The sequence below is a fragment of the Poeciliopsis prolifica genome, unplaced genomic scaffold, assembly GCF_027474105.1.
Source record: "Poeciliopsis prolifica strain line A6 unplaced genomic scaffold, Auburn_PproV2 SCAFFOLD128, whole genome shotgun sequence".
Lineage (NCBI taxonomy): Eukaryota > Metazoa > Chordata > Actinopteri > Cyprinodontiformes > Poeciliidae > Poeciliopsis > Poeciliopsis prolifica.
This window is the reverse complement of record NW_026562503.1, coordinates 625,148-645,158: the sequence shown is the minus strand read 5'-3', so window position 1 is coordinate 645,158 and position 20,011 is coordinate 625,148. Positions and strand designations below refer to the sequence as shown.

At 41.8% G+C, this 20,011-nt stretch overlaps 1 protein-coding gene across 1 annotated transcript; it reads left to right on the top strand.

Annotated features, from left to right (window-relative positions):
* Window positions 1-7,790: 7,790 nt before the first annotated feature.
* LOC129355257 (cysteinyl leukotriene receptor 2-like) lies at window positions 7,791-16,652 on the top strand (the record flags this gene model as incomplete). Its single annotated transcript, XM_055024780.1, is given in 7 exon segments — window positions 7,791-7,866; window positions 10,787-10,958; window positions 14,658-14,825; window positions 14,902-15,069; window positions 15,169-15,180; window positions 15,182-15,745; window positions 15,747-16,652. Coding segments are annotated over 7 exon segments (1,236 nt in total), but the record flags the coding sequence as incomplete, so codon positions are not given.
* Window positions 16,653-20,011: the final 3,359 nt, after the last annotated feature.

The following is a 20,011-nucleotide window of genomic DNA, read 5'->3' as shown; positions in this document are numbered from 1 at the left end:
AGCTCAACACAAGCCTCCAGCCTTCCCTCCAATATTTACTGTCTAATAATCATAAAGGATCAGCATTTAGTTTCAGCTTCTACCTTAATTCATCTTAACCTGCAGGTTGATTCTACATTCTGTTTTCTATATTTAAAAATTCAGAAGTTTGTCGCATAATGAGAAGCATCAATAAATCCTGAGAATGACTGAACATTGATGACATAATCAGTGCTAGCATTACTAACGCTGCTATTGTTGCTAATGTTGCTAACACTGCTAATGTTGTTATTGTTGCTAAAATTGCTAATGTTGCTAACACTGCTAATGTTGCTATTGTTGCTAATGTTGCTAACTGTCTTTTTCGGCCAGTCTCAGCTGAAACAGCTCAGATCTGCTTCCTGTTAAAGTTTTCTAACCACAGGAGGGAGGAAGGGGAGGAAACACAAACTTCTCTTGATTTCACAGAAACAGAAACGATGAGAGGAGCATCATGGCTGATCGGTGAGTGCGGATGGAGCTTAATCTGTTTTAATCTGCAGATTAATAGCTTCATTAATAATGAGATGAATCAGCAATTTACCAGACAAACAGAAAAATATGACAAAATGAGAAACTCTCAGTTTTATTTATCATTTCATATTTCTTTCTGTTTCTCTGGAAACCAGAGAGAAGCAGCAAGTCAGTCTGTTGATGAAGATTTGAAGTTTTTCTAAACTTCTAGGAATATCAAGCTGCGTTTATGAACTTTCAGTCAATATGATGAACTTTTATCATTTGTGCTGCTTGAGGAGGAAGCAGTTAGAGCCTCCTGGTTGGTCTCTGCATGGAGTCTCCATGTTGGTTCTGCAGTTAATCTTCAGTAACTACTTATGTGTGTGTGTGTGTGTGTGTGTGTGTGTGTGTGTGTGTGTGTGTGTGTGTGTGTGTGTGTGTGTGTGTGTGATTCTTTTGAACCTCTAAACATCGGATCGGTTCTGTAGAACCAAGTCGTATCGTCTGCAGTCTGAAGCTCATGATGCTTTTATGAGACTTTAATTCTGCAGCAGAAGAAACCAGACGGTAAAATAAAAAATTAGATTTCAGCCAAAGACTCAGATTTGAGCATCAAACCATCACCCTAATCTTTACCTCATGTGATACAAAGCTGGACTGCAGGATGTGACCAGAGGACAGTGAACACCTCATGTTCTACTGAACGTTTCTTCTGTTATTTTCTTGTTTCTCTCTTTAAGATCTTTCTTGTGATTTTGATCAATTTTATTGGCTCTTCAGTTTTGATATCAGAACTTCTCTGGACATCAAACCCGGGTGAGTGAATTCATCACAGATCTATAATCTCAGATGTCACAGTCAGCAGATTCCTCTGCAGTTAAACTGTTTACCGCCCCCTGCTGGACATGGAGGAACGTTCACTTTTCACATTCATGTTTTCACTCAGTTCATAGAGCAGCTCGAGTTTCTGCAACGTTTTTACATCTTGTTTGTGTTTCATCTAAAGCTTCACATGAAGAACAAAATGAATCTGAACAGATCCAACATTTTCAATCTGAGGCGGAAACATGAAATGAATCCAAACTGGATCATTGTCAATAGGGGGCGCTGTGTGTGGCGACTCATATGGTGGAAGTTAAAACAAACTCCTGGTTTGTGACATTGAATAAATGTTTTAATGTATTTTCCAGTCCTCCCAGTTCGTCTGACTGTGAGTCCCAGCAGATCCCAGTTCTTTAGAGGAGAATCAGTGACTCTGATCTGTGAGGATGAAAACAGATAAGCTGGATGGACAGTGAGGAGAAACACCAGCAGAGAGACCAGGAAGCCATGTGGAGATGAATATGGTACCTTAGCTGGTTTAGCCTGCAGCGTCACCATGTACCAACATGACACTGGTCTGTACTGGTGTGAGTCTGGATCCTCCAGCTCCAGCAGCAGCAGCTGCAGCTGCAGCAGCTGCAGCAGCAACAGCTGCAGCAGCAGCAGCAGCAGCTGCAGCATCCAGCTCTCTGTCTCTGGTAAGATCAGACTGTGGAGTTAGTGTTGCTGTGTGGAAATGGATGAAATGCTGTAGTTTGTCTCTGTGTTGAAAGGATCAGTGATCCTGCAGAGTCCTGTCCTCCCTGTGATGGAGGGAGATGACGTCACTCTGAGCTGCAGAGCAAGGAATCCAACCCACAACCTCCCAGCTGCTTTCTATAAAGATGGCTCCTTCATTGGTGATGGATCAGCAGGCAGCATGACCCTCCTCCATGTTTCCAGCTCTGATGAAGGCCTCTATAAATGTAGCATCAGCGGTTCTGGAGAGTCTCCATCCAGCAGGGTCTCTGTCAAAGGTCAGAGGTCAGCAGCTTCTCTGTCTCTTCATCAGGAGACAAGAAGTAAATGATTCTCTGATTCATTTCAGGGAGAGTCTCCTCCACTCGTCCTCCTCTCTCCATGGTTCTCTCTCTCTCCTTTGCTGGTTTTCTGCTTTTCTTTGTGTTGCTGGTGGTTCTGCTGACTCGGCGCCTCTGCAGGAAGCCAGCAGGTAACCCTCCCTCAGCTTCCTGAACTCCTCTGTTTATTCGTTGTGTGTCTGACTGTCGGTTTATATTATGTGGCTTTTTTTCAGCGGCGGGGTCGGGGGGGAGCTTCAGGCCTAATCAGCAGCTTTTGGCTCAATATTGTGTTTGTGGTCAAAGTGAGAGAAGCTGTGCTGTCATTCTGCTTCCTCTCTTCGCTCCTTTTGTTTTTCACCTCAGTGACATGAACATGATTTGAGCTTCTGGTCTCAACTTTTTGGTTACAAATGTTTTTATTCAGTTTCTGATGTTTAAACTGTTTAATCAGCAGAAGAGTCAGAATCAGCTGATTTTAGATCTTCAGTGTAATGAGCTGCTCTGGATTTTCTGCAGTGGTCTAAACAAAACAAATCACACCTTCAGATTGTTATTGGTGAAGAAGCTGCGACATTTTCTTTCTGCTTCACCACTAGCTGCAACTTGTTGCTGTTTTCTCCTTCCTGTGATCTGCAGCCAGATGCTGCAGCTCTGTATTTATCCATGAAGAAAGCAGCAAACAGGAAGGCTTACGTCAGGATGCTAATGCTAATGTAGCGATAGCGGCTCTGAAGCAGGTTATTCCAATCAGAAATATATTTTTCTTTCACCCAGTGGTGGGAACTGCTAACTAAACGTTAGCTATGCTAAACATAAACTTTGGTTCTGCTGGCAGGCTAAGGCTAATGTGCTAACTTCAACTACGTTGATAAACATCATGTCTCATTCAGCATATCGCCCTCTACTGAATGAAATGTGTCATGCACATCTGCCTGTACTGGTTTGCTCCTGTTCAGGTTTCAGTTTCCTACTCGTTGAGTTTTGCTAGCTCTGATTTAGCAATGCATTCTGCATCTTTTGTTGCAAGTTAATAGGTAAGGAGAGGAAATGAAACTTCCTCCACTTCAAAGTAATAGCATGAAAATAAACGTCCAACCACCTGAAGAGAACCAAACCAGTCGAGAACCAAACCAGAGGGAATTAGCGCTTCAGAAATTATCTGTAAGAATTAATGTCGGTGAAGCTAAGTGCGCTAAATGTTTCCTGTATTAGCAAAATGCTAAAGTGCTAAATAAATCATGTGCTCGCCTTTTAGCAGATTAGCAAAGTGTACCCACCACTGTTCTCAGCCCTTTACCTTTGGACAGTTGTTCAAAGGTAAACCCTCCTTGTTGCCATAGCAACAGGGAGGGTTGTTTATATAAAACTGGGATCAGCTGATTAGCTTAATTTACATTTGAACTACGACCCGGAACCTCAGAGGAGTTTAAATGAAGCTTCCTGGATGTTAGCGAACAATACGGCCAGAGGATGAGCAGAGCTAGCTGACAGCTTAGCATGAGGCAGTCATGCTAACATGCTAATAGCTGACGGAGTAACGTAAGGTTATGAATATCTGTTAGCATATGTTCATATGCAAATAGATGAATATCAGATAATAACAGATATCATGCTGACATGCTATCTGTTAGCATGCTAGAATGGCCGCCTCATGCTAACAGGCTAACAGATTCTTCCAGCTGTGGGAAACAGTTTCACTAAATATTCATAATTAACTCCTGATAGATTCCTGAGTTCAGCTCAGCTGGGTCTAGCTGTGACCTCTGATGACCTTCATCATGTTTCACTCGTTTCTCTCAACCTGTTTGGTTTGCAGACAGAAACTCAGCAGCTGGATCTTCATGGGCAGCAGAGGCTGCAGACGCAACAGATTCATCCACTGCTGCAGGTCCGTTTATGGTTCATTTCCTGAAACCAGCTGACAGGACAATATATAATCAATAACTAATTGATCAGCTGATCTGAATGGACCTGATTTCCAGTCAGATCAGAACCAGACGATGTTTCATTTATCTAACAGCAGTAACTGTTGTTTATTTTACAATATTTATATTAATTCACATAGAAATCATGTTTAAATATTATATTAGATGCAGGAATAAGATTTTAATTCCTTAAAGTCGTGAATGTTGTTAATTAAAATGAACTTGTAGAAATAGTTCAGCTTCACAAACACTCAGGTGATTTGGTCAAACAATCTGATTAATTTTTGCTTTAAGTCTGAAATATAAAAATATTCATCATGTTTTATTCTGTATTTATTCTCCTAAACGGTTTAGAGTCAGCAGCTGATTATTCATCGACACGGAGAAAAACACCTGAAGCTCCAGACACAACAGGTACAGAACTGGAACATCCAGATCCAGAACCAGTTAAATCCAGATCAGATTGAATCCAGATCCAGTACAATCCGGATCCGGTTCAGTGTTTCTGGGTTTTACCTCAGATCAGGTGTTTCTCTGTCATCCAGATCCAGAACCTCTGATGGTTTCCAGTTTCTGTCACTTCTAGAAACACAGCTCTATGTCCTAGAAACACAGCTCTATGTTCTAGAAACACAGCTCTATGTCCTAGAAACACAGATCTATGTTCTAGAAACACAGCTCTATGTCCTAGAAACACAGATCTATGTTCTAGAAACACAGATCTATGTTCTAGAAACACAGATCTATGTTCTAGAAACACAGATCTATGTTCTAGAAACACAGATCTATGTCCTAGAAACACAGATCTATGTTCTAGAAACACAGCTCTATGTCCTAGAAACACAGATCTATGTTCTAGAAACACAGCTCTATGTTCTAGAAACATAGTTCTATGTTCTAGAAACACATCTCTATGTCCTAGAAACACAGCTCTATGTTCTAGAAACACAGTTCTGTGTTCTAGAAACAGATCTATGTTCTAGAAACACAGTTCTATGTTCTAGAAACACATCTCTATGTCCTAGAAACACAGCTCTATGTTCTAGAAACACAGTTCTATGTTCTAGAAACAGATCTATGTTCTAGAAACACAGCTCTATGTTCTAGAAACACAGATCTATGTTCTAGAAACACAGCTCTATGTTCTAGAAACACAGCTCTATGTTCTAGAAACACAGCTCTATGTCCTGGAAGCGTTTCAGTGACTGACTCTGTTCTGCTGCAGAACCCGATCCAGGACCCGTTTACTCATCGGTGAGGAGAGAGAGAGGCGTGACGTACGGGACGGTCGGCATCAGGACCAGGACAGGTGAGGCTGCTGCTGACCTTTGACCTCTCTGCCCTGACCTTCAGTCCATCCTCACTGCATCCCAATCTGATTTCAGTCGTTTATGAAATACAGCAAAAAGTCACAGATCCTGACGTTACTGCTCAGAACCAAATCCGTTCTGTTTCTAAAAATGATCATTTTGTTAAAAGGAACATTTTAAAGTTTGGATCTGTAATAATTCATATTTAATTTCATTAAAGTGCTGCATGCTGCGATTATGAACATTATTTTATCCATCAACAGTTTTTCTTCTCGCCGTAGATGTTTGCAGCACCAAGTGAAGCCATGAGAACAGCTCCTGATTGGTCAGATGTTGCTCGACCCAGTCCATCCCATCCAACCTGTGAACGATAAACCAGTCTGACTAACTGGAGCTGGGATGTCGTCTCTGTGAAACGGCTGCTAACCCGGGTTCTGTTTCCCTCCAGAACCAGCAGTGGTACCAGAACAACACGGCGTTTACTCCCTGCTGAAGTGCAGAGCGACCCAACCGGACGCGGCCGACCCGTCCGGCTGCTGACCTGACCTCTGACCTCTGGACAGCGGCGGTCCGAACCCAGAACCTGACCAGAACCAGTTGGTTCTGCTGACTCGTCATTTAAATTCATTATAACCTCAAAAAACGTTAATATTTTTTATATGATGATGATGATGATGATGATGATGATGATGATGATGATGATGATGATGATGATGATTCACAGAGCAGAAAGTTTGGGTCCTCTGTCGCCAACAGATATTTATTTACCAAAACTGATTTCTGCTCAATTGTCTGCAGAAACATTTAATGTTCTGAATTAATCCGCTATATTTATTTGTTCATGTTCAATAGATGAATTATCCCTTTAACTAAACCGGAAGTTGCAGCTCCTACTTTGCTCCGTCGCCGCCAGGTGGCGCCATGTCCTCTCCTTGTTGCATTGCTGACGTCAGATTGTCTCCCTTATGTCTGCGCTCTAATTGGCTCAGCGCCGCTGCTGGTCACGTGACTGGCTCTGTGGGCTCTGATTGGTCGATGCCTCCAGGTTCACTGGAGGTTCACTGATGTTTATTTATGAAACTTTTATGAAACTTTTCATGTTTCCAAACTGAACTCTGAACTCTGCTCGGGTTGGACTGACATGTTTTACTAATTTCATATTTTATTTTATTATTATTTAGTTGTTTTGTAATTATTGTATTGTAATTTTAAAATATAAAAAATTATTTTCGCATTAATGTCTTGTATTTTATGGATTATACTGATTTCTTTCAACTTTGGTCATTTTACAAACTTATTTTAATATTTTTTGTTTATTATTTATATTTTATTTCAATTATTTATTCATTTAATTGTTTTACTTCCATTTTGTTTCATTTTATTTTGTAGTATTCAGCTAATTATGTATTTATGTATCTTTTTGTTTTATTCTGGTATTTTATTTATAAAAATCTCTACATTTTGATTCTGGATCATTTATTCATTATTACTTTATTTTCGATTTTGAATATTATTGTTTTCTATCATTGAATGTGATGTTTGATTATAGATTGGTATTATTGTTATTTTTAGATTATATTCATTTATTGAAAACATAATTTATTAAAAACAGATTCTCTGTTTTGTTTTTGTCTCATTAATGTTTCATTTCAGAACCAGGTTGCAGCTTTTGGGTTATTATTTTTTTTTTCCATTTATTGAGGTTAAAATAACAGTTCTATCTGGTGAACTGGTTGAACTGGTTGAACTGGGAATCTCCCAGTCCCCGCTGAGCCTGGCTGGTTTACAGTCTACTTGTTCATCCTTCTTGGTTTTGGGGTAAATATTTCAATATGAGCCTTTAAGTAACTTTATGTTTGTTTCCATGTTGAACAACTGAAGGAATGAATCACTTGATGAACCGGTTCTTTCCCCTCAGGCTGCAGGGAACCGAAGCGCCGCTGTTGTTATGATTATTATTATTATTATTATTATTTTGGCCTCCAGCGCCGACCTGAGGTTACCTATGACGTCATAAGTGAACACCCTCCGCTGCTCTGAGGAACCGAACTGGATCAGGAAGAACCAGACAAGAGAGCCGGAGTTCCCAGGAATCGGAGCTCCGAGGCTCCACGCCCGACCAGGACACGCCCCTTCCACGGAACCACTTCAGCCCGGGATCCGAACCGACACCAGAGGGCTGCGAGCGCTGCTGCTGATCGGACCGGACCGGACCGGACCGGACCGGTGGCTGGACGATGGAGCTGCAGGCGGAACCAGCTGCGAGGATGGAGGGTGAGAAACATAGAACCAAACATTCTGCACTTCTAGTGTCATTATCTATGTCTAGAGATATAGATAATGATGTCTAGATCCTATATTGATCTGCAGGTTAAATGATTCACTTATTATTATTATTATTATTATTATTATTATTATTATTATTATTATTATTATTATTTATATGAATATTTTGTGCATATATTCAAACTCTCAGAAACAATATAATAAACTACAACAGAATTAAAATGACCTGATATTTAAATGTTTCTATTTAATATTAAACACTCAAAGAAATAATGTTAAGTTCAAACTAACTTTCTCAGGTCAAAGGTCAAAGTGCAAACACGTGGGAACTAATGACAGCAAAAAATTATCTAAAACAAAAGATATTTAATAGATAAAATGCTAAAGTTTAAAGGAAAATGGCTTAAAAATTAAACAAATACTAAATACTAGAATAAAACAATATTTTGCTCTAAAATTAGAAAACAACAAAAATAAAAACAAAGTAAAAACTTTCACATTTTCTAAAACCTAAAGTTCATATTAATTATAATTTAAAGTCCAACCAGCTGGTTTTATTCGTCTGTTACTTTAACTGCTGAACAGTTCAGGGTCACTTATCTAAACTCTAAACACAGCTCAGAGTTGGGGTCAGAGGTCACAGCCGGCCGCCTCCGTCCAGAGAAAATTCATCTTATTAATGATGATCTGCTTCATTTAGACTTTATTAACCACATAAAGGCAGAACACCATGAATAGCATGAAAACGCCCAGACCCGAACCTGAACGCATCACGGTCCTTCACACCCGAACCTGAACGCATCACGAACCGTCAGTTAGAGTTGAACCTGAACGCATCACGCACCATCAGTTAGAGTTGAACCTGAACGCATCACGGTCCTTCACACCCGAACCTGAACGCATCACGCACCGTCAGTTAGAGTTGAACCTGAACGCATCACGGTTCATTTCCATTTTATGATCCAGTTGATGAACCGTCATTCAAATCCAGAGTCCAGAACAAACTGTCTTTTTTTCTCGATGCTGCGCAAATGAAAGCTGCTTTGTTCCAGCAGTTTGAACAACACACACACCTACACACCACACACACACACACACACCTTCACACACACACTACATACACACACCTTCACACACACACCTACACACACCTACACACCCTTCACACACCTTCACACCTTCACACACCACACACACACACTGTGACACACCAGGAGACGTTTCCTGCCATTTCCTGGTTCACACGTTTAATCCAGATCTTTTATCAGTTTCTCCATTTTTGCTCCGTCAGAGCTAAATCTGGACCGCTTCCTGGTTCTGTTCCGACGTGTCAGAACCTGATCAGAACTGAACCTGCAGTAAAGTTTACAGAACTGTCCTCAGAGAGAGCTGGAAGTTTTTCCCAAGGAGACGAACATGCAGCCTGACCTGATGGTCAGCCGGTCACTGTCAGTGATCATCACTGGTTAAACACCAGATTATGTTAATCTGCAGTTTACAATCCACAGCTGCACCAAATCATTCGTGCTCAAAGTCCCGTTCTGCTGTTTCACTGAAATGATGTAATATTTGAGTTTGTGTGAATCGTGCAGCTGCAGCGTAATCAGAAAGTTATTTTAGTCGGAAACATGCAGAAATTCAAACTTAGATAAACATTAATACTGAGCCTCTTCAGTTCCTGCAGTGTTTCCTACTTCCTGCTGTCAGACGGGTCCAGATGGGTCCAGACGGGTCCAGACGGGTTCTGTCGTTCACTGACTCTGAACGTCTGGCAGGAATCAGATCTGTGTGAAAACTTTTTCACATGGTCAGTTTGTTCCTCACTGCATGAAATGTTTATTAAACTAGTGGTTAAAACTTTGAGTTAATTTAAATTAAACCATCACTGAAGTCAACTGCTTTCTTCATAAATCTTTTTTTGCTGCTAAATTATTGAATAAACAGACATTTGAATTAATATTTATAGTTTTTAATGTTCAGAGTTTCTCTCATCGCTCATGCAGTTTCTTTAGGAATCTGGACGCTGACATTAGCATTAGCTGCTACATGTTAGCATTAAGATGCTATTCTTGAATAGCTTCTCTGACATGCTAACTGCTTTTAGCACAACTCGAACACAACAAAACTGTAGTCAGTGGATGATGATGGAACCTTTAATGTAAAAAATCTAATTACTCATCAAAATGTATGTAATTAATTAATCTAATTAACACGTTAAAGACCCGGCCCTGTTTGAAAACAAATACTGAAAACTGACTTGGTATTAAAATCTCAGATGATCTTAAATTTTGAGCTTTAAACAGTGAAAACCATCTGACAGCAGGTGACTAACACAGGAGGCATTTAATCAGTGGAGGTGATGACTGGGTCAGAATATCTGAAAGCAAAGATGAAGCAGAGGATGACGAATCATGAAGAAACAGGAAGTTAAAACAAGACTAGAAATACAAAAACAAGACTAGAAATACAATCAGAAAAATATGAAATAAATAGAAGGCAGATGATGATGATGATGAAGATGACAGGAAGATCACCAAAATAAAAGGAACTTAGAGTCAAACTTTGAACCAATACAGGTTTATTTATTGTCTAATAAAACAGAACCAATGATATGAAGAGCATTTGTGACATCACTGACAGGAAGTGACGTCACGAGGAGAAAAGTTTCATCTGAAAGTTTATTGTGTTGAGCAGGAACGAAGGCGATGGACTCAAACTGAGAAGGAACAGAAATCAGAGAGAATGGAAACATTTCATTTCAGCTTCATGCTAACAGCTGTTAGCTTCATGCTAGTGCCTGTAAGGCAGGACATGCTCACATGGATGCTGATGAACTCTGATCATCTTTCCTGACCTTTCCCTCATTGACCCTCTGGCTTCAGTCTTTCTGTTTGTGGACGTTTTCTAGGACGGTTGCCCGGCAACGCCTCAAACAGCAGCAACAACGCGCGGATCTGTCCCCATGACGACGACAAATTCAAATACAACGCCTACATCTACACCTACTTCCTGGTGTTCCCCGTGGCGTTCCTCTGCAACATCATAGCGCTGGTGGTCTTCTTCAAGCAGAAGAAATGCAGGTTTGACCTGAAACACTTTCCTCATGAACACAGAACCGACCTCCGACTGTTTCTGTTCAGTGGCGGCGCCGCTAACTAAAACGTTTAGCTAACTGTGAAGCACTAAACATTAGTTGCACTAGAGCTAAAGTGGTGTACCAATATGGTATTTAGCATTAGCTAATGCTATAGCACAATGCCAATATGGTATTTAGCATTAGCTAATGCTATAGCACAATGCCAATATGGTATTTAGCATCAGCTAATGCTAAAGCACAATGCCAATATGGTATTTAGCATTAGCTAATGATAAAGCAATATGGCAACATGTTATTTAGCATTAGCTAATGCTAAAGCACAATGCTAATATGGTATTAAGCATTAGCTAATGCTAAAGCACAATGCTAATATGGTATTAAGCATTAGCTAATGCTAAAGCACAATGCTAATATGGTATTTAGCATTAGCTAATGCTAAAGCACAGTGCCAATAGCATTAGCTAATGTTAAAGCACAATGCCAACATGGTATTCAGTGGAAGCTAGCACTAAACTGTTATGTTCAGTGATGTTGCTAATCTGTGTGTCAACATGAGCAACAACATAGCATATTGTCAATAACCAGATTAAATTTATCATCTCACACCGACCGATTCAGTTTTCACTTCAGAAGTGATTCTTTGATTCTGGTTTATAATTGTTAGTTTTGCTAATGACCACGACAGGAAAGCAACAGCATATTGAACCACTCACTGCAGTGATGCATTCTGGGTACAGAATAAATGTCATTTGCAGCAACATGGAAACAAACTGAGTTCACTCCCTTCAAAATAAGAGCATCAATATAAAGCACTAACTGGAGAATTCAATATCCAGAACTTGATTCACTGGAAGTTTAAAAAACAGCCAAGAAACTTAGAGCTTTGAAATGATCTGGAGAATGAATTTAAGCGCTAAATATTTTCAGAGTTAGCAAAACAAGCATTAGCTCTGCTGTTAGCACAGTTTTAGTTCCAAAAGTGAACGTCACTGTTTCTGTCCATGACAAAATGATTTAAATATTCACCCTGGATGGAAAAGAAACGTTCAAATGAAACTGCTGCAGTAAAAATTTACATCTTCATAAACAAATTATTTTTACAGCGTTAATAACGCTGTGCAAACTGTTAGCAGCTCTTCTGTCTGCCATAAAGCCAGCAGAGCCGGAGCGCAGACATGAAGCAACCAGATACTGAAAGTGTTTTCTAGCAGAGTCGAGGTCAACGACCCTGAACAGAAACAGGCTGTGACCCCGTGACCTCTCCACCAATGGATCTCTGTGCTGACCTCCTGACCTCCTGTTGCTCTGGTTGGCGATGCAGAGGAAGACTCCAGCTGGACCAGCGGAGCTGAAACAGATCTCATGTTTTCTGCTCAGATGTTTCTACTGGATCGTTTCAATCTGAGTGCAGAGAAAACCTCATTGCACTCAGCAGTTAGCATCCTGGATGCTAACTGCTGTTAGCATCTCTGCAAAGAACCTTATTGGTTCTGTGACACTCAGTGGTTCTGTTAAAAAGTCCAATCACTCTTCCACCTGTCATTTCTGCACATGCTGTCGTTTCTTCCAGGTTTATATTTCCCAGATTTCTCTGGCGAGTCGTTCAGCCAGTCAGACTCTAACCCTGTGCGCTTCAGGATGGATTGAATTTTTTAGGTAAAGAAACCAAAACTTGATGAACCAGATCATTGAGGTGTTGCTCAGAAATGCGCCTCCCAGCTGCCACATCCTGTTCCAGTGAACAGCATCTCATTCCAGAGCAGCTGGAAACGCAGCATCAGCTGGACCTGCGTCACGGCGCCGACGGCTCGGCTGAGTTCTGCTAAAACTGTCCAACATGTTGGTTCCTCTGAAACATCAACATGTCCACTTTAATCCTGGAGCCTGTCTGAAACCAGCTGGGATCGGACCGGATGATTCTGAAGAACCGGTTCATGAAGTTACATTGTGATACGGTAATGAAGGCGAAGCAACACGACGGACAGATCCAGCTGGTTCTGGGGGTCCGTCATGTTGCCTTACAGCAGTTAGGCTGTTTCCTCCTGACGGTCCGGTCGACCCGGCAGACTGACAGCTGGATCAAAGTGGACTAACCAGAGCTGGTGTGAACGGCGCAGCTTTAACCTGCCATGAATCAGACCAACAACAACCAATAGATAAATAAGGCGTAAAAACTTTTAGTTTCTGCTCATGAAACAGTGAAATCCACTTTCACTGTTTACGGGTCGCCTGTGATGAGGAGGAGGATGGGAATCTTCGGCATGTGGGTGGCATTGTGTCAGATAATCATCAGGAATGTAAAGAGAAACAGTTTTTGTCTCGTTTCATCCTCAGTGAATCTCCTCCCTAAAACCTGCAGCAGCTCTTTGACCTGACAAACGTCCAGATCGCTTCCCTCAGCAGCAGGACTTTCTGCCTCAGCCTGACCGGCAGGCTGGAGGCTTATTGGCTTCTCAGCCATTAGTTCACCAGGCTGCATGACAACCAGGAAATGAAGCCATTAACTTCATCACAGCAGCTGATCGGATCCGAGATAAGCAAGCAAACATTCAGGTGTGTCAACAATGAAGCCTTGTGGAGCCAGAAGGGGAGTTAGAACTGAACCGCGTCCAGCCTGGTTCTGATCCAGATCAGGAGATCCAGATCAGGAGATCCAGATCAGGAGATCCAGATCAGGAGGATCCAGATCAGGAGATCCAGATCAGGTATTTACCCAGATTATTCTGGGTAAATACAACCAAAGCTAACATGCTAGCCTAGCGCTAGTAGCAGCCAAAGACTAAAGAGAAATCACTAAACTCTGACGCCTCCATCTTGTTTCATCTGGTGAAACAGGAAGTTGCTCTCAGTGTCTTCAGAGGTTTTAGTGTCGTTTCCTGCAGTGGTTGTTGGTGCAGCGCCCCCACAGGCCAGGAGGGGAACAGTCTCATTAACATGACCTTAACAGCGCCATCAGTGACCCTCCTGGAGAGAAGAGAAACATCTACTGTTTTCCCTTTGCTAAAGTTCAGGTTTATGTGGTAGAAGTGAGACGGTTCTCATTTTCAGAGATTCTCCCACCTGAGCTGTGGATCTCTGCAGCTCCCCCAGAGTTTAATGCTGTCCTTGGCCAGGCTGTCGGTTGGGGCAGACTCTGTTTACTGAGTCTGTCCCATAAACTGTCTCTCTGAGGTCAGACAGTAGACTGTAGTGGATACCATCTTTACCTGGAAGTGGTTTGGCACTGGGATTTTTCAAGCATTTACATGTCGACCAGCGATGCACTGGGTGCGTCGTCTGTCAGCAGGTGAGAGGCAGGTGACTCTGTGGACAGGTGTTCAGGTCACTGCAGGGTCAACAGACCTGTTCCTCACTCAGCCCTCGGTCTGTGTGACGTGTCCTCTGCTTTCATAGCCTGGATCTGTTTGGACTCTGAGACTCTGGATCTGTTTGGACTCTGAGACTCTGGATCTGTTTGGACTCTGAGACTCTGGATCTGTTTGGACTCTGGAGAACCTCCAGCAGGTGGACTCCACTGGAACCAGTCACTGCTCCTGTGTTGTCCTCTTTCCAACGTCCAACAGGAAGGCAAATGTCTTACAAACAGAGGTTCCTGCTACTGAAGGAAGAGATCAGGCTGTGAATTCCTACACACTGATTCACGCTGCCCTGATTGTCCGTCTCCTCTTCCTTCCATCCGCAGGAACAAACCCGTCTCTGTGATCATGGTGAACCTCGCCCTGTCTGACGGCAGCTTCTCCCTCACCCTGCCTCTGCGACTGGCGTACTACATGAACAATGGCCACTGGACCTTTCCTGACTGGGTCTGCAGACTCTGTGTCTACGGCTTCTACGTCAATCTCTACTCCAGGTAGGACAGGAACGTCCTCAATCCCCTTTGGCTTGGGGAATATTTCAGTGCCATCTCTGCTCTCTCTGCCTTTCAGCATCCTGTTCCTCACGCTCCTCAGCCTCCACCGCTGGTTGGCCGTCGTCTATCCAATACGCTATCAGTACATGAGAAACTTCAGGTCAACCTTGCTGATGTGTCTGGGAATCTGGCTGTTTGTGGCCGTGTCCTCTGTGCCCTTCCTTGGCAGCGGCGTTAAAGAAAGGTAAGAGTCAGAGCACCAGTGATACGTCTTTGTTTGCTGCTGGCTGGGACCAAGCAGAGGACCACAGGATGCTGAAGTTTCTCCTCTGCTTCCTTCCAGAGGTGGAATACCTCTGCTTTGAGCCGGCGACTCCACAGTCTTGGTCCCGCATTCTCAGCCTGAACTACGTGGCGTTGATTTTTGGATTTGTGCTGCCGTTCTTCACCATCATCCTGTGTTGCACCAAGATCATCCACAGTCTGACACACCCAGAATATTTTCAGGACTTGAAAACACGCATGAAGTTAAGGAAGAAAAACAAGCGCTCAGTGCGCCTGCTCGTCACGGTGATAGCAACCTTCCTGCTCTGCTTCCTGCCCTACCACGTGATCCGGACCCTGCACCTTCACGCCGTGAACGCCCACTGGAACTGCAGCATCACCAACCTGCTGCAGAGAGCCGTGGCGATTACGCTGTGCATGGCGGCGTCCAACAGCGTGGTCAACCCGCTGCTGTACTACTACTCCACCAAGAAATTCAAGGAAGACGTTGAGCTCACGCGGTCACGTTGGAGTCAACGGATGTCTTTTAGAAATAGCTCTGTAAGATCCACTGGAAGGAACGGGTCGTCAAAAGTTAAAACCCGACCGGATCCGTCCATAAACCCAGAGGATGTGGAGCGGAGTCATTTCAGAATGTCCTGCTACAGACCAGAGGATTCAAATGACTGAGAAACCTTTGGATGAAATGTGCTCAGTATCCGTCCAAAATTAGAAACCTTTCAGGAGAAACTGCTGCAGATGATGCCTTTGGGTCACAGCAACACAGATTTATCATTTTCCATTTTCTTTGGTTTGATGAAGGTTAGCTTTGTCAGTAGAACTGGTTTTGTAATCTTGGGTTTAACTTGAGATCAGATTATATTCCAGAGGAAGAAGGAAGGAGTTCTGTTCTCCTCTGAAGGACTCACATGTTCTCCTCATGGTTTTCCTCCACATGGTGGCTGATCAGGTAAAAACAGTAAGACAGGATCCTCTCCAGGTCAACAGCGCCCTCTTCAGGCTGCTCCCTGACTGGACACTGAACAGGAAACCTTATTTCCAGGGTCTCATAGTTTCCGTTGAGCTGAAGCAGCAGTGATCTCTGGTCCATGCAGAAACCAGTTTATAGGGAGATAATCCAGTTTCCTCCTGCTGATTTTTAAACGCTGTTTATCGTCTGACCATGAAGTCGTCAGAATGAAGCACTGAAACACTTTGGGTGGGATCTGAACATGAGGTTCACGTTCTGCTGATCCTCTTTATTTAACTGTCTATTATTTTACATGTTGGGAAACAGTACAGCCATGTAAACAGGAAAATGAAGGCCCAGCTGGGAGTGTCGTCCCTTCTGCTCAATGTTGATTTTTATATAAACTTCTACAAACTGTCACTGTGTTTATGTCCTGCTGTTTAATGTTCATTCAATGTTTAATTATAATGTGACTCAGAGGATGTTGTTTAAAACACCAAGTGAGGAATTTGTTTCATATTTTAATGGTTTACATTCAAATGGAGTCTATTTACAATCCAGACATTAAATCACACGTTTCCTGTTTATCTCAATTATGACTATTATATTATTTTTATTTACTAAATGTTTATTTCTGAGAGATTTTTGAAAACTATGCAGTTGAGCTTCATTCAGCCTCCCCAGGATTTGGGTCGGGCTGCCCGTCGCACTGCCTGACTGTAAATAGCAGGTTTCTGGAGTTCTGGCCCATTCCTCCCAACAGAACCAGTTGAACTGGGTCAGGTTTGTAGGCCGCATCGCTTTCACACCATTTTCTAAAGTTATATAGTACAAAACTAAGCAGTTATTTGGGTTATTCAGCCTGTCAATAATTTAATATAAAGATTCACTTTCTAAAGTCATATTTGACCAGGTTTTATTCATTCATCTGTTTCAAATAAACACTTATTTAACAAGCTGTTTAGCTTGTAAACTATTAGCTAACTAGTTTAGTTAGCCTGTAAACAAGCTAGCTATTTACCTGCTAGCTAGCTAAATACTCTGTTGGTAAAGGAAGCATTTAGCTCTGATTAGCTCTGGGCTAACTGAATGTTGACTTTAAGTATGGAGCTAGCTCACCGCTAACTATTAAGCTAACTCGCAAATTCATGAGCCGATATCCAGAAGTGGGCTATGTTGAAATTGAATTTTAAATTAGCACAATAGTACACAGGCTAATCTTTACTTTAAGATAAATTTAGATATCTATTTAGACAGGGAGCCTGTCTGCCAGGCAATTAACAAATTCCTTAGCGTGGTTCAAAAGTTCACTAGGATCTTAAAACTTTTTATAAATAATTTTATTTATATTAGAATTAAATATATTTCTTTAAGCATGTTTTGAATTAGTTACTTCTTAGATCCAAACTTATAGTCATTATTTAGCATTACATTGTGTGCAAGCTTGGTTAAAAATACAAACTACTTTCTTGTGGAATCATTTGAGGCAGAAAAATAAAACAGACAGAGGTCGTAAATTTAGCTCAGGGAGAGTTTGCAGGAGACGCCTGGTACGGCAGAGACCCAGTTTGACAATCCATATATCAGGAGGTAATAAAATTAAAATTAAGACAGCCCACACAAAGGAAAACAGACCTCCTAATGCATATATTTAAATGAGGAGAATACACATTCGTATAAAATGGTTTGTTTTGCAGCAGGAGTTCGAATCTCTTTGTGCTGAGTGAGAGTTTCCCAGAAGATGCCTTTTTACTCAGTTAATTGTTTCTGTTTTGTCATGTCTTGGACTTTTGATGATCTAGGTGAGATGCTTATTGTAACATTCTTCTTGCATTGATTTTCTCTGGATAAAACTCTGGATATCTGAAGTCTGACGTCATATGATTGCTCTTTCTCCCTGCACATGTATACAGATGCAAGAATTCGGGACAAAGAAGAATTAATTAAAGAGCTAAATCAAGTTATTCCTCTTTTAAATTCTTAACAGCTACCAAAGTAAAAGCTGGTTCTTGCTAACATCCATCGCTGCTGTAGAGTCTTCGTTTAATGTTGAACAAGAAAAGAGGGAAAGAAATAATAAATGGTTGACAGGAAGCAGCAGTTTATAAATTTACAGGAAACAGCTTTTTAAATATTTAGCTCTGAGTTTCATATTTAGCTCCAAACTAAATACTTAGCCTGCTAACTATATGCTAAGCTGATTAGCCCATATCGTTTCACTCCCTATTATCTGTAAAGTGCGGTCTTTGTGATGCTCACTCCAACACGTTGACTTTGTCGTCCCTGAATCTCTTCTGCTGGGGGACATTGTCCATCTGGACAACCGTCTATCCAAGATTTAACTTCCTTGCTGATACGTCGTGATGTTGCTTTACTATTTCTACATAATCTTCTTTCTCTTGATGCCATGGAGTGTGTGAAGTGCACCAGTTCCCCAGAACATGATGCAGTTGGGACGGGATTCCTCCAGAATGTCCGGTTCTGTCTGCAGGCTCTAATCTGGGGTCTTCAGATGCTTAATGGCTGCTTTCCTCTCAGTGGCCTTTCGTCTCCTGTTGATACATGGCTGGTTTCCCATGAATGATGACTCTTCTACACAAGCTTTGGTTCTGCAGTTGTTTGACACCAGAACCAGTTCCTGGACGTTCCTGTCCTGTTTATGGCTGCAAATCAACCAGGAACCTTCAGACACCTTGAAATTAGACCCTGGGATGAATCAGGCAGGATTTTCTTTTCATTTCCATGATGTCACACAAGGAAGCAAAGTGTTGGAGATCTGGGTTTTTAAAACTGTTTCAGGGAATATTAATGTTATGGATCCTGAATCTGAAGAAAGTCTCATTATTACGAACAAAGATGAATAACTGGTTGACCTAAATCAGGAAAGATTTACATATTTGTGGATAAACGGTCCAGTTGTTCTTCTCGTTAACAATCCTGCAGAACCAGAACCTTTGAACCAAACTCTGTTAAAATGTCTTCATTCTGTTTTTACCTGTGGAAAACACTTCAGCTGGCATGAAGCTCTAAGGTCTGCAGCATGAGGGATGCGATTATCTTTAGTTTGATTTATGGCTCAAATGCGCCACCTCCTGGTGAAGCAGCGTTAAGTCCTGGTGGAGAGAGAAGGTTGATGGTGATGGAGCCGAGAACCAGAAGTGGTTTCTCCCCCTGGATCTCAGGTGTTTTTATAGATATATAACAGGTAGAAACATCTGATCCAGGAAGCATCAAAAACTTAGCTGCAGAGTTTAAATTTCTTCAAACTAAATGGAAAATAAATTACTTCATAAAATTCTTCTCTACAGTTTGCCACAGAAGTATAAAGCAGCAACATATTTTCTCCTAAATGTGAAACACTTTAATTATTTTTGAATGGATGAAATCCATTTGGAACACAGGTCAAAGGTCAATCTCATGAAAAATCAATAAAATTCTCCTCACATCAATCATGCAGAGGAAATAAATGAGTGCAGTAATGTGTTCTGACCAGCAGGGGGAGCTGCAGAGGGAGTTTCCTACAAACCTCATCAGGATCCCAAACCAAGGACCAATCAGCACGCAGCCCAGCTGCCGCTCACATGGAGGTCAAGGTCAGGAGCAAAGTGAACGGATAAAACTGAAATGAGTTTTATTTGTTTTACAGCTGAGTGTGTGTGTGTGTGTGTGTGTGTGTGTGTGTGTGTGTGTGTGTGTGTGTGTGTGTGTGTGTGTGTGGTGTGTTTCCTGACCTCCAGGTGTTTCCTGACCCCTCCCTCCCTTGTTTCCAGCATGTTTCTGTGCTGCCGTGTCCTGGCAGAAACAAAGAGGCAGATCATGTGACTGATTCTCTGGAGCTTTGATCCAGATTTAGACCTGGTTCTGTTCATCAGGTTCTGTTTACCTGGTTCAGTTTACCTGGAGCCAGACCTGCACCAGTTTGTGTTGTGGACTTGCATCCTGTTTATATTTT